Source organism: Anolis sagrei, chromosome 2, assembly GCF_037176765.1.
Source record: "Anolis sagrei isolate rAnoSag1 chromosome 2, rAnoSag1.mat, whole genome shotgun sequence".
Taxonomy (NCBI): Eukaryota; Metazoa; Chordata; class Lepidosauria; order Squamata; family Dactyloidae; genus Anolis; species Anolis sagrei.
The window spans coordinates 41,793,081-41,806,603 of NC_090022.1; the positions used below are offsets into that span (position 1 = coordinate 41,793,081).

Sequence of the window (13,523 nt, forward strand, 5' to 3'; positions counted from 1 at the left end):
TTTTGTGCTGTGCCAATTTTCAAGTGAATTGCTTAACTTTGAGTTTAATCTGGATTATAAGGCAGCACTATAATCTGGGTTAGATTTTTGTTACTGGTATCGCTTTGTTTTTGATGCCAAATTACTACTGGGACTCTTTGCACTGAAGTTAAGTGCTTTGAAAGACTATTTTTGTACAATAAAGCTGTGTTTGAACTCTTATCTTGTGTTTGGCTCTAATTAAGGCTTCTGGGTCCTAACAGGGGACCTAGAGAGGTTTGAAGTGAGCACAGAGCCATCTCTTTTGGATTATTGTGACTGAATTCATGGGACTAAATTTGCTCTGAAACTTCAATAGGTAAAACGAATTGATATATTTTTTAACTGTCACTGGCTAAAAGGAGCAATTCAAATGTTGATCTATATCACTCAGGTCCAAGACTGTCTGCCTCTGTTTTGAGAGCTTTTCAAGGAAGCCTTTTCAGTGGTTGCTTTCAAGCCTTGGAACTTCTTTCCAAGAGATGTTAGGTCCCATCTACACTGCCAGATAAAATCCAGATTATTTGCTTTGAATTGGATTATACGGCATTGTAGAAGGGGCCTTATACTGTTCTTACTACTCATCCATAAATAGCCTTCACTAAAGCTCAATCCTTGGCATGTTGTTAAGTTCAGGGATATGATGAAGCCTAGGGATTTGCACCAAATATTATAGGCCACCTGTAGCCATGGGCTAAAGTTTCACAACTCCTGGTCTAAAGGCACACTGAATCCTAACCATTGAACTACATTGTCTGCAGGATAAACATTTCTGAATCTAACAACTTTTGGATTCTAGGATTTTCCAAGTAAAACCACTCTGGGGTTTAGTATGAATTTTAAATGAGAAATCCATGATATTGGATTCTGTCTATAAAATTTCTTTAGCATAGTTTCTTGTCTAGATTGAGGGTAAGATCAACAAAATAGATTAATTAAACCACTAATATGGAAGCAATCAACCATCACTCAATTTTCAATTGAATTGATTCATTATCCTTCTTGGGAAGCCCAGTGGATGCTGAGATCTGCTTTGGAACATTGAGGTAACCCTGGAACAGATTAAGGCAGACATGTCACCTGCATAGAGAAAGGAGCAGTCCTGTATGAGAAGCAGGCTGGAGAAATTGCAGAGAGGGTTTTATAATGAAAACCAATCAATCAAGCACAACAATAACAACAAAAACCCCATTACCTCTATTGTTAGAGGCTCTCCATTTTTCAGCCACCTGTAGGATGGCTTCGGTTTGCCACTTGCCCTGCATTCCCAGTATAGGTTGTCTTCTACTGCGGCTTCAAAATCCTTTATCAATTGAACCCAGTGAGGTTTTGCTTTGAAAGAAAACAAAAGGAAAACAAAAGGCTTAAGAAAGGGCAGACTTGTTTTCATGCTAGGAACGACTGAAACAAGTTAGCTGAGCAATTGACTGTAAATGCAAAAAAAAAAATGTACTGGGCACAAAGCTGTTCCTTAAATGATACATTAATGTCACATTGTATTCACTCGAGCCTGTTAACACGACTAGTGTTATGGTGGGTGGGTAGGTGCTAATTTTGATGTCATGGCCCGCTGATACATAAGCGGTCAAGAGGAAAGGTTCTATAAAAAGAGCGAGCAGCTATGAATTCCCCTCAACCTCCACAATAATTTCTTGCCTCTTCAATTTATCAAGCTTAGGATACTTTTAAGTCATTCTGGCAGAGGATGGGCTGAAGGCTCTGACAATTTGTTCTACACACAAAGTGCTACTGTAAAGAATAGAAATTAGCAAGTCAATGCTCTTCTCCTGCTATGTTGTTAGCTATCATTTTAGGACTCATGCCTACATAAAATAATTGCAGTGCACATCCAATAATGGGGTCACAGTGATACTTACAGAAAGAAAAGCTAGCAGAAACAACATTGTGACATTACCTCTGGCCATTCTTGTTATACATCACTAAGCAATAGCATACCTCTCTTTATTACCTAAGTGCAGAAGGCATGAACCAATATATCGTGATGGTCAAATTTCCCATGATATGGCCCTGTTAGGACATTATAACACATAAACAGAATACCAGAAAGAGGTCATAGTGTACTGCAAGAAGAAGAAAAATGAATAGCTTCCCAGGAGAAAAACAGAAGCTAGTTTTTGCAACAGAAATGGAAATCAAATAACTATACATTTATTTAAATTATCAATTAAATACTACAATAGATGTCCTGTCTAGAAAAGCCCTCAGTTGACATGAAGGCAGTCTTGGCTGATGTGAACAAGATTTTCAGTAACTGAATTGTGATTAAATATCTAAACTGTTCTTTGCTCTCTGAGTCTTAGGGCACATCTACACTGTAGAATTAAGGCAGTTTGACATCACTTTAACTGCTATGAGTCATTCTCAATTGGCACTATCTCTCACAGTGTTTTTACACAAGGAGAAGCCTTTCTATGCAGCCAACCTTTGGTCTACCTTTAAAAAAAAACTCTAAATTTTCCATTGTATCCATTGTATTTGTGTTTGTTTTTTATTATATGGTTAGAATATTTGTGGCATTTTTTTACACTCTCGGTAATGCATAATTAGAAGGGGAGAATATAAAGCTTTGTGTAAAATATGATAAATGAAATCGTTGGGTCGGAGAGGTATAGCTTGGACATACTTCTTGCCATCTATTCAACCAAAGTGGATTTTGGTAAGTCAGTAGAAATGCACAGACTTTGCCTAAGCCCTGTGTATGGCCTTTTCTTTCTCATTCTTTCCCTTTGGGTAGCCAAGAATTGAAATCAGGTTGTATTTGATATTTTGATTTTCCTCTCTCCCTGGCTTGAAAGTGCTATGGCTCTTAATGAGTAGTGACCTCCATGTTTACTAGGCTTTGGGTACAGGCTTAGTCCAGGTTTACTTTGATTCCAATGAACAGCATTGACATTTTCAACACCCGTGCATCCAGAATCTCACTGCACAGAGGAAATGGCTTTTCCAAACAAGAGTTGATACATGAACACGAGCAAATTTCATTACAATGTTGACAGTGATTTCCACTCTGCCAACCTGTAGTATCTTGGGTCCAATCTTGGGTCCAATCCAGGATTTTGTTTCGGGGGGGGGAGGGGGCTGATTTTGGTTCGGGGGGCGGCTGAGTCTGAGTGAAAGAGGGTCTACCCTAGCAAACCTTTTGTATTGTTACCCCAATACCCCCATGCTATGGGATATATTGAGCATGGTGATCAGATCATGATATGAATAAACATAACAGTTTAAATAATGTACCAGAAAGGCCTTCTCGTGGACCACAATCAGAATTTGGGGGGGGGGGCTGAAGCCCCCAAGCTCCCCCCCCCCCCGGCTACATGCCTGGTCCAATCTTATTCTCCTTTGAGTCATGAATGAATTATTTATTTATTTATTTATTTAAAGTTTTTGTATAACAAGTGCATTAAAATACAATCATAAACATTACACAGGCCAGATCGTCAGGTGAAATCACAATTCGTTGCCATCCTTCCGTGTGAACGGAGTCATTGCCTCAGTCATTGAATGCCATATTCCAAAGCCAGGTTTTTACTTGTTTTCTAAATGATAGGAGGGAAGGGGCAGATCTAATCTCTAGTGGGAGGGAGTTCCAGAGCCGAGGGGCCACCACCGAGAAGGCCCTGTCCATGAAGGTTGATTATTTGAGATTCTTGTGTGTTAGAAAGGAATTGTTTAAAGTTATGCTTATATTTTGCTTTTATGGAGAACTTCCTGAATGATGTTCTTCCCTTTTTGTCACATCCCAGCCCCCCCCCCCCCCAACTTGGAGTTGTTAGGGCCCTGAAGGTTGTAGACTCTGCCTAGTTAAAATTTTACTACACCAGCAGATTTTTTTTTTTTTTTGCGAGTATAGCATTTTGTTCTATGCATACAAAAGATTCAGTAGTCCTGCCCAGTAGGCATAACTCCATAGCTCACAGATAGTACTGCTTTGGTAAATGTCTATAATTCTCATAACTCCTTTCTGGTTAGCTAATTTTTTGAATGCTGGGAAATACAGGCAACCCCTACCTGAATTTGACTTCCCTGGTCCAGTCTAAGGTGTCCTTAATTTAACTTTAATGTTAATCGTGCACCTTTTTAATCCCATAATTTCTTCTTCTGTGCCATCTTCCTGTTCTAATAGTAGCAGCCAGCAGAAGAATATACCTCACAGGTCAGTAAAGATTTTTCATTTTATCTCCATGTCTTATTAACGATATTGCTTGGGAACTCTCTAGTAGGTGAAGATTAACTACATATCTTCCATCACATCCCAAAGAGTTAAATAAACCATTAAAGCACTGCAATTATGCTTCAAGGTGATGAAGTATGACATTTATACATTTGCAATTAATACTTTGGGGAAGAAAATATTTTGTGTGGATAGTTAGCTCTGTCTTGTAAAAAAAAGAACTCTTAATATTTATGAACTCCAGTATCTGGATAACTTTATAGCATTGTTTCAACATATTACATAGTAATAACTATGGGAATAGAAATGACTGTAACTAATATATTTGTAAAACTGGATATTCTTTCTCCCATGCTTAATGCAGAGGTTTTCAGCTGGGAGTCTAAGCACTACGTTTTTAGACTTCAAAGTACTCTAGTTGGAATGCCTGATACTGCATGATATGATGCTGCTCGGATTTCCTTCAGCTTCTGAAAATATGGGTGCTGTGTTCTTAGTTTCCCAAAATTACATGCTGGAGGACACACTTGTTGAGTAGATGGATGCCACTAATACTTCTACCATCACTAAGACTATGGGATGGTCTTAACACTTTGCTGGAGTGTTAAGATGGAAGCTTTAACAGTAGAAAATGAAACTGTGATATTATGTAGGTAATCTTAGAGGCATGTTCAATGCAAAACTGGATCAAATATCTTTGTAAGCAGGAAATGGCCCATTTATACCAAGGGGCATAAGAGCAGAGACAGAGCTGGAATCAGGAAAGGGCAATGAATTGGGACGCACATTGAACATGAACTGGGTAACATGCCAAGAACTACTGCTTCACATATGGAAATATTCACAGGCAAACCAAGATAGGAATCACTCAGATTTAATGGTAATGGGAACAAATTAGTTTAGAATTATTCTTTTAGCTTGTTTTCCTTCTGTTTTGTTTGCAAGCAGTTCATTAATGCAAAGAGCCAGACAAAATTTATAACCTGGTAGCCCTTGATAGGTTGTAAATGACAGGAGTTTTCCATGTTATGTCTATGGTGACTCAGTGCTTTTACAAAGTATATTCTAGAGTTCACAGAACTATTCCTCTGCATTAATTCCAGGAATCCTTCAGCCAGTATGGCCAGTAACAACAACAACTTTTCCAAACACTGTTAACTCTTCACACAGAAAAATCCTCCTTATCCAACTAATTTTTAATCCATAGTTATTTGATTAGACAAAATGAAGAAGAATGAGAAGCAGTGGATGCCATATTTTTAAATATGCTAAAATGAAAGGAAAGAAAGCCTGTTACTAATTTGGTATCTGAGGGTCTGGAGAGCAATAACTGAAAAGGATTGGTTTGATCTTGGTTCAAGTGCAAAGGACCCAAGTATATTTGTTTTAGAATATCTATTTTAATTAATATTTCTGAAATCGTGAAAAGATAACACTAGTGAATTATGTATATATCACATTGGCATGGGTATGTGCATAGCATTTTGCAGTAACAAGAAAATAAGACTAATTATCAACAGCCTCATTTAATTTGAAATTAAGCACTCATAACATCAAGTCAATAAAAGATTTCAATATATGGTTAATTGTAAGGCCCTGTGGAATGGAAGACAATTAAACACGTACTAAAAGTTAACCTTTTGCTTCGTTGCTTTCCTAAATCAACCTCCAAATGATTCTGATAATGACATTTTAAAGTTGAGCATAGTGATTGGAACAATGATATATGTGTGTATATATTCATAGTTTTTCACCAATTAGTACTCCAAAATATAGTGGTCTGGTGGTTGAAAGCTCTACATCTATTCCCTGATGCATTTTAGATGCATCTATTTATGCAGGATTTTAATTTTCTTTGTACTAACGGCCATCACTGCACTGGAAGTTTTAAGCATCTTTTAAATTTGTTTCAATCAAGGATGTGGTTAGTATAATAAGACTGCGGAATTTAGGATATGAGAGCTGGACCATAAAGAATTAAACTGTGGAATTCAAGATATGAGAGCTGGACCATAAGGATGTGAGAGATGGGCCATAAGGAAGGCTGAGCGAATGAAGATAGACATTTTTGAACTGTGGTGCTGGAGGAAAATTCTGAGATCGCAAGAAGATCCAACCAGTCCATACTCCAGGTAATAAAGGCCAACTGCTCACTGGAGAGAAGGATATTAGGGGCAAAGATGAAGTACTTTAGCCACATAATGAGAAGACAGGAAAGCTTGAAGAAGACAATGATTCTGGGGAAAATGGAAGGAAAGGGGAAATGGGGCAGACCAAAGGCAAGATGGATGGATGGTATCCTTGAACTGATTAGTTTGACTTTGAAGGAGCTGGAGGTGGCCATGGCCAACAAGGAAGCTCTGGCATGGGCTGATCCATGAGGTCATGAAAAGTTGGAAGTGGCAGAGAGGTTTAAAAGATTTCTAAAGGAGAGGATAAAAGAAGATCAAAGAGGGTTCTTGCCAGAAAGACAAATGAGGGACAATGTGAGGATAATTCTGGACATCGTCGAATTTTATGAGAAGCACTCGCAGAGAGAATTAGGATTACTTTTTCTCGATGCCGAGAAGGCATTTGGTCAAATCAGCTGGGACTTCTTAACATCTACTCTTAAAGAAATGGACATAGGACACTCCATATTAAACGCTATAAGAGCTATATACAACGAACAATCAGAAAAGGTAATTGTAAATGGGATACTTACGGAAAAAATCAAAATTCAGAGAGGGGTGAGACAGGGTTGCCCACTATCCCCCTTGCTGTTTATATTAATATTAGAAATATTATTGGATGATTTAAGAACAGACAAAGAATTAAAAGGTTTAAAAATAAGATCAGAAGAGTATAAGGTATTAGCCTTCGCAGATGACCTAGTCTGCATAATGGAGAACCCAGCCCAAAACATCCATAAGTGGACAGAAAAAATAGAAAATTTTGGACGATTAGCAGGCCTCAAAATAAACAGGAGCAAAACAAAAGTATTAACTAAAAATGTCAAAATGGAAGAAAAAGATAAAATTCAGAAAGAGTCCGGGATAGAGGTAGTCAAGAAAGTAAAGTACCTAGGCATCACAATTTCCACCTCGAATAGACACCTATTCAAAGACAATTATGAAAAAACATGGGATGCCTTACAAAAAAAACTTAAAAACTGGAAATACCTTAATCTATCCATCTTAGGAAAAATTTCAGTTATTAAAATGAATATACTGCCCAAAATGACATTCTTATTTCAAATGATCCCGATCATAAAGACAGGAACGTGCTTCAGGAAATGGAACAAGGACATCCGGAACTTTATCTGGGATGGGAAAAAACCCAGGATTAAGTTTAAAAATCTCATAGACGCCAAAAGTAGAGGAGGACTGGCCTTGCCAGACATGCAGTTATACTACGAAGCTAGCGTCCTATCCTGGGTAAAAATGTGGGCAACTTTAGAACCAAAAAAAATACTAACCTTAGAGGGACACGACATTAGGAGGGGGTGGCACTCCTACCTATGGCATGGAAAAGCCGGAATAGAAAGGAATTTCACCAACCATTATATTAGGTCGTCATTGTTAAAGATTTGGAACAAGTATAAGGACTACATTTATAAAAAAAACGCCCATGTGGATATCTCCAGTTGAGGCGTATCATAAACGAGAGATTCCAAGAAATAGATGGCTCAATTACAAACAGATACTTGTAAAGACCAATAACGAATGGGGACTGAAGTCCATAGAAGAACTGAAAGGGGAAGACAAGGAAATAGGTTGGTTCCAATACCAACAAATAAAAGAATGCTTTAAGGAAGATCGAAAAATAGGCTTCAATGAAAAGGACACCTGTTGGGACATTATAATGAAAAAGGAAAAAAAAATAATAAAAATATTATACCAAAATCTGTTAGAATGGAATACTGAGAAAGAACTTATAAAAGACAACATGATCAAATGGGCTAGGGACATAGGCCACACTATATTATTAAAAGAATGGGAACAAGTCTGGAAAGTCAAATTAAAATATACAAAAGCCAGTAGTATAACAGAAAATCGGCACAAATTTTTTTATCGATGGCACCTTACACCGGTGCAACTCTCCAAATTTAACAAGAACTACGACGGAACCTGTTGGAAGTGTAAGAAAGAGACTGGGACTTACTATCACCTATTTTGGGAATGTAAGAAGATCAAAAAATTCTGGCAGCAGGTACACAAACACACACAAAATATAATCAAGGTAAAATTCGATATGAAACCTGAATATTACCTGCTAAATATAATGGACTTAGATTTAAAGAAAAAATGAAGAAAAAATCTTACTTTACCTTTCCACTGCGGCAAGAACACTAATCACGCAAAAATGGAAAGATAAAGAAATCCCAACCAATGAAGAGTGACTCAAAAAAAATAATGGAATTTAGAGACCTAGACAAGCTTTCGTATATGCTAGGAGAACAGAACAAAGGGAAACAGACAGACTAGAAATCACTAGGAGACTATCTAAAAGAAAGACTTAAGTTGGATATCTAAAATGCTATGAAACAAATAGATAAGATGGACAATACAGACAAAAGAAGAACCATACAAATAGATGGCTATCTCTCTGCGGACCGAACGGAGGATCGATCCACTCCCCATCTTCCCCTCCCCCTCCCCTACCCTCCCATCCTACCCCCCTTCTTCACCCCTCACTCACCCTCTCCCCCCCCCCCCCACGTTTACCCCTAAACTTCCTAATCTTTCTATTCGGAAGATTGTTCCCCCCCTTTCACTGTATATGGAAAATTTATAAATAAATAATTTAAAAAAAAAGTTGGAAGTGACTGAATGAATAAACAACAACAACAACCGTTTAGGATATGCACTACTGAGATCTGTGCCATCACTGAAAACATTTCAAGCTTATATTGTAACATTTTAGATTTTGTTAACTTTGTTTGATCACAGGAAAATATTATCACTGAAGAACAAAGAACACAAACCAGTGTCAATGATTTAGTGAATTGTAGAATACATCTGGCATCTGAAGACCTTTAAATATGACTAGTCTTACTTCCTGTAATAACTTCTAACCAAAAGTTCAGAAAAGTTAGAACTACCATTATGCTGGAAGATGAATTTGCAAATGTTTGAGCTTACTGAAAAGATTTCTAAGCTGAGATACCTTACAGTATGACAAGTTAATATTTTAATTCATAAGGCAATATCCTCAATTATGGGAAAGTATTTAAAAAATCTCCCAGGATGCAGAGAGATGGGGAAACCTAATTATAAGTATGCATTTTCTGACTATAAACAGGTTAGTATTCTAATGCATCACCCAAGCAAATGTCAAAGCAGTAAAAGATTAAATAAAACTGGCTAATCCTCTCATATGGATTAAAGAGGAGGACCAGTGAGATAAACTCAGCATTGCTTTAACATATGAGAAAGCTATATGTCTGGCATATCAATAAGGAGATTGATTTAGCATCCTAAACTATGACAATTTGCATCCACCAAACTGTATATATAGAAATAAGCTTTCTTGGAGTGATTTATTTGTGCATATGTGTTAGTATAGTCTTAGCCAGTTCATGGGGAGTCTATTATTTATTTTATAAATGAAAAATCACACTGGGCATCTAAATCACGCAATTTTAGACAACAAGCACCACACAGCACAGTATCAAGCTATAGATACCGTCGATCACGGTATCCTTCTGGGCCGCCTCATGGATATGGGGCTCGGAGGCACTGCTCTGCGGTGGCTTCGATCCTTCCTTGAGGGACGGACCCAGAAGGTGTTACTGGGTGACACCTGTTTGGCCCCACAACCGTTGTTGTGTGGAGTCCCACAGGGTTCTATCTTGTCCCCGATGTTATTTAACATCTACATGAAGCCGCTGGGAGAGATCATTCGGAGTTTCGGACTAAGATGCTATCTCTATGCAGATGACGTCCAAATCTGTCACTCCTTCTCACCTGTCACCAAGGAGGCTGTTCAGACCTTGAACCGGTGTTTAGCCGCTGTATCGGACTGGATGAGAGCTAACAAATTGAAATTGAATCCAGACAAGACAGAGGTCCTACTGGTCAGTCGGAAGGCCAAACAGGGTATAGGGTTACAGCCTGTGTTAGACGGGGTTACACTCCCCCTGAAGACACAGGTTCGCAGCTTGGGAGTGATCCTGGACTCATCGCTGAGCCTGGAGCCCCAGGTCTCAGCGGTGGCCGGGAGAGCTTTCGCACAATTAAAACTTGTGCGCCAGCTGCGCCCGTACCTTGGGAAGTCGGATCTGGCCACGGTGGTCCACGCTCTTGTCACATCTCGGTTGGATTACTGCAACGCACTCTACGTGGGGTTGCCTTTGAAGACTGCTCGGAAACTTCAACTAGTCCAGCGAGAAGCAGCCAGATTGCTCACCGGAGCGGCGTACAGGGAGCACACCACCCCCCTGTTGCGTCAGCTCCACTGGCTGCCGATCCAATTCCGAGCACAATTCAAAGTGCTGGTTTTGACCTACAAAACCCTATACGGTTCCGGCCCAGTGTATCTGTCCGAACGGATCTCCCTCTACATCCCACCTCGAAGTTTAAGATCTTCTGGGGAGGCCCTGCTCTCGACCCCGCCAGTGGCACAAGTGAGACTGGCGGGGACGAGGAGCAGGGCCTTCTCAGTTGTGGCCCCCCACCTGTGGAACTCACTCCCCGGGGAGATCAGATCGATGACTTCCCTTCTAGCGTTTAGGAAAAAACTAAAGACCTGGATGTGGGACCAAGCTTTTGGCCATGCTGACAACTGATTAAAGGACCTATCGATAGACAAGGACAATGGAATGGAATGGATATATGGACTCTGATATATGGACTCTGACATGAGATAGTTTTTATGATTTTAATAGGTATTGATGTTTCATTTTAATTGTTGAACTGTTATATTTTTGTATTGTTTGTTGTGTGATTTGGGCATCTAATTGTGCCTCCTTTGTAAGCCGCCCTGAGTCCCCCCCGGGGTGAGAAGGGCGGGGTATAAGTAGATGAAATAAATAAAAAATAAAATAGATGTATGTGTGTGCACGCATGTTTTTAAAATCTTTCTTGGGACTCAGTTTCATTTCAGAATGGAATTAAAAATATTAAAATAATGACAAAGAACTGTTTCTCGAGTATCAGAAAACACTGATGATAATGTAATGTTTTAGACTTATTGCAAAATTCACACTTTTTTGCACATAAATATTATTTTCTGGACAGAAAATGCTGTTTCCTGCTGCGGGGAATCTGCAAATATTGTACACACTTCATAACAGCAGCATTGTAATTTGTATACAAAATGGCATTTTCTATGCAAAACAAACCCCTATTCTGTGTGCAAAAAAATTACTTGTGGTGCAAAAATATCCCATATGATTTGCATAGAATAATTCTCAAACATCAAGCAGACTTTCAAAATGGCACAGTTTTTCAATATTTTCTTACAGCAAGAAGAGGCTAAAAAACTCTGTGCTTCCTATGAGAATGAAATTAGCAAAGAATAGAAACTCAAGTTTCATTATGGCCCAACTAAGGAAATTTAGACAGACAATTCGTTCTTAATGAGACAACTATCTCAACAACACATCAAGGCAGCCTGGTGACAGTTTATCAATCCCTGATAGTGCCATTTGCACAAAATGTCTCCATGCAGTGTGTGTTTTCTTTCTTTCTTTGTGAAGTGCAGCATTATATGGGCTAAGCACACAAGGACTGCTTGATCAATAAAATCCAAATAATCCATCCATTGACACTGATATGTAAAGTCAATGAAATAAGACAGAAGTAATACAATAAAACATGAATTTAAACAATTTGCATAGATATCATTCTCACAACTTCAAAAACTCTCATAATTCTCTCTTTTATTTTATTAAATTTTAATTCTCTCACAGTCAAGGAGGAAAAGACCATAGTTTCTCTTTCTTCAACTGAGAAATGAAGGAGTCAAGCAAGTATTTATATAATTGTATATATTTCCTAACTGGTTATGTTAATGAGGATATAAATAATCTAACTGTATTCATTTAATGTCAATCAAGGTTGAGGACACTTTTTTTCATTTCTTATCTCAAATGTGTGTGTTTTAGAATACAATCATAAGTGATGAAGAAGGTCATCAGTTGAGATGACAGAAAACCAGTGGAAACTATGATAGAGTCAAATAATCTTCTTACAGAATGTTGGGAATTATAATGGTGATGTAATTTTGTATCAGTGCATTGATGGTGGCCATGGCCTGAAAGGGTTTCGGATATGATCTAATGTTGTTCCTTCCTTAACTCATCCCTTTCAGCTCTTTTTCTAGAAGATTTTAGCCAGCAGAACAATTCTGCTAGCAGGTGACTCTCTATGGCAATGGTTCCCAACCTTTTTTTGACCAGGGACCACTTGACCAGGGAATAGTTTGATCAGGGAATAGCCTGACCAGGGACCACTCTCCAACATTAGTACCAAAAGGGTTACAAATCCATTTTTGATCAACTTTAGATTTGGTTTGGTTATTTGGGGTGCTGATTCAGAAATTTGCCTTAGATCACATTAGCTCTAGTTTCTGATACAGAACATATGCCATCCAGTAATCTCCATTTGCTCACCCACAGAAAACCATATTTAATAATCTAGAGCTGATGTGGTAGTAGTAATCTTTCATGGGTAATCAGCCTCTCCCTTGCCAACACCCCTGTTGCCTCAGCACTATAAGAAGGTTTCATAAGACCAGTTGCTCTCATTGCCATGTGGATTTGAGGCAACAGTGTAGTAATGGTAAGGCCGTGGACGATATTTTCATTCTTGCAGACCACTGGTGATCCATGGACCACAGTTTGGGAACCACTGCTCTATGGGGTTTGGTAGCAGAAGGGCACACCTGCTGGCATAAGAGATTTGTGCCTAATTTTCATCCCCCTGCAGTTGACATATTTCTGAATAAGAATTCACTTATCATTTTTTAAGCTTTTTGAACTCTGAACACACTGTAGGTCTAAACTATTTACAACTGTGCCACTAAAAATGAAGGTCTGTGAACTGTTGCTAGTCTGAATAGTACCATTGGCTGACAGTCCACAGAAAGTTTCCAGGAAAGTAAGAAACAGTTGTAACTAATTAGTACAAAAATGGCACTAGTCCTTTATACCTTAGGAAGAAACCACTGGCTCCCAACATCAGACAGGATGAGAAGCACTGCATTATGGAATAAAAATGTGTAATGAAAAGTTTGTATCTGTTTGTTTGCCTGGGTGGTGCTGTGTAAACTTTTTCCAATTGGAAAACACTTCTTTACAAGGAAAATTGCATTTGTTGGGAGTAATCTT

The 13,523-nt window shown here is 38.5% G+C and overlaps 1 protein-coding gene across 1 annotated transcript in view; it reads right to left on the bottom strand.

The window, feature by feature from the left end:
• CNTN3 (contactin 3) overlaps nt 1–13,523 on the bottom strand; it is a 247,868-nt gene that overhangs the window by 77,613 nt on the left and 156,732 nt on the right. Inside the window, exon 7 of the mRNA XM_060766333.2 lies at nt 1,214–1,350. Within this exon, the coding sequence (XP_060622316.2) occupies nt 1,214–1,350 (137 nt within the window). The remainder of the gene's footprint in view (nt 1–1,213; nt 1,351–13,523) is intronic.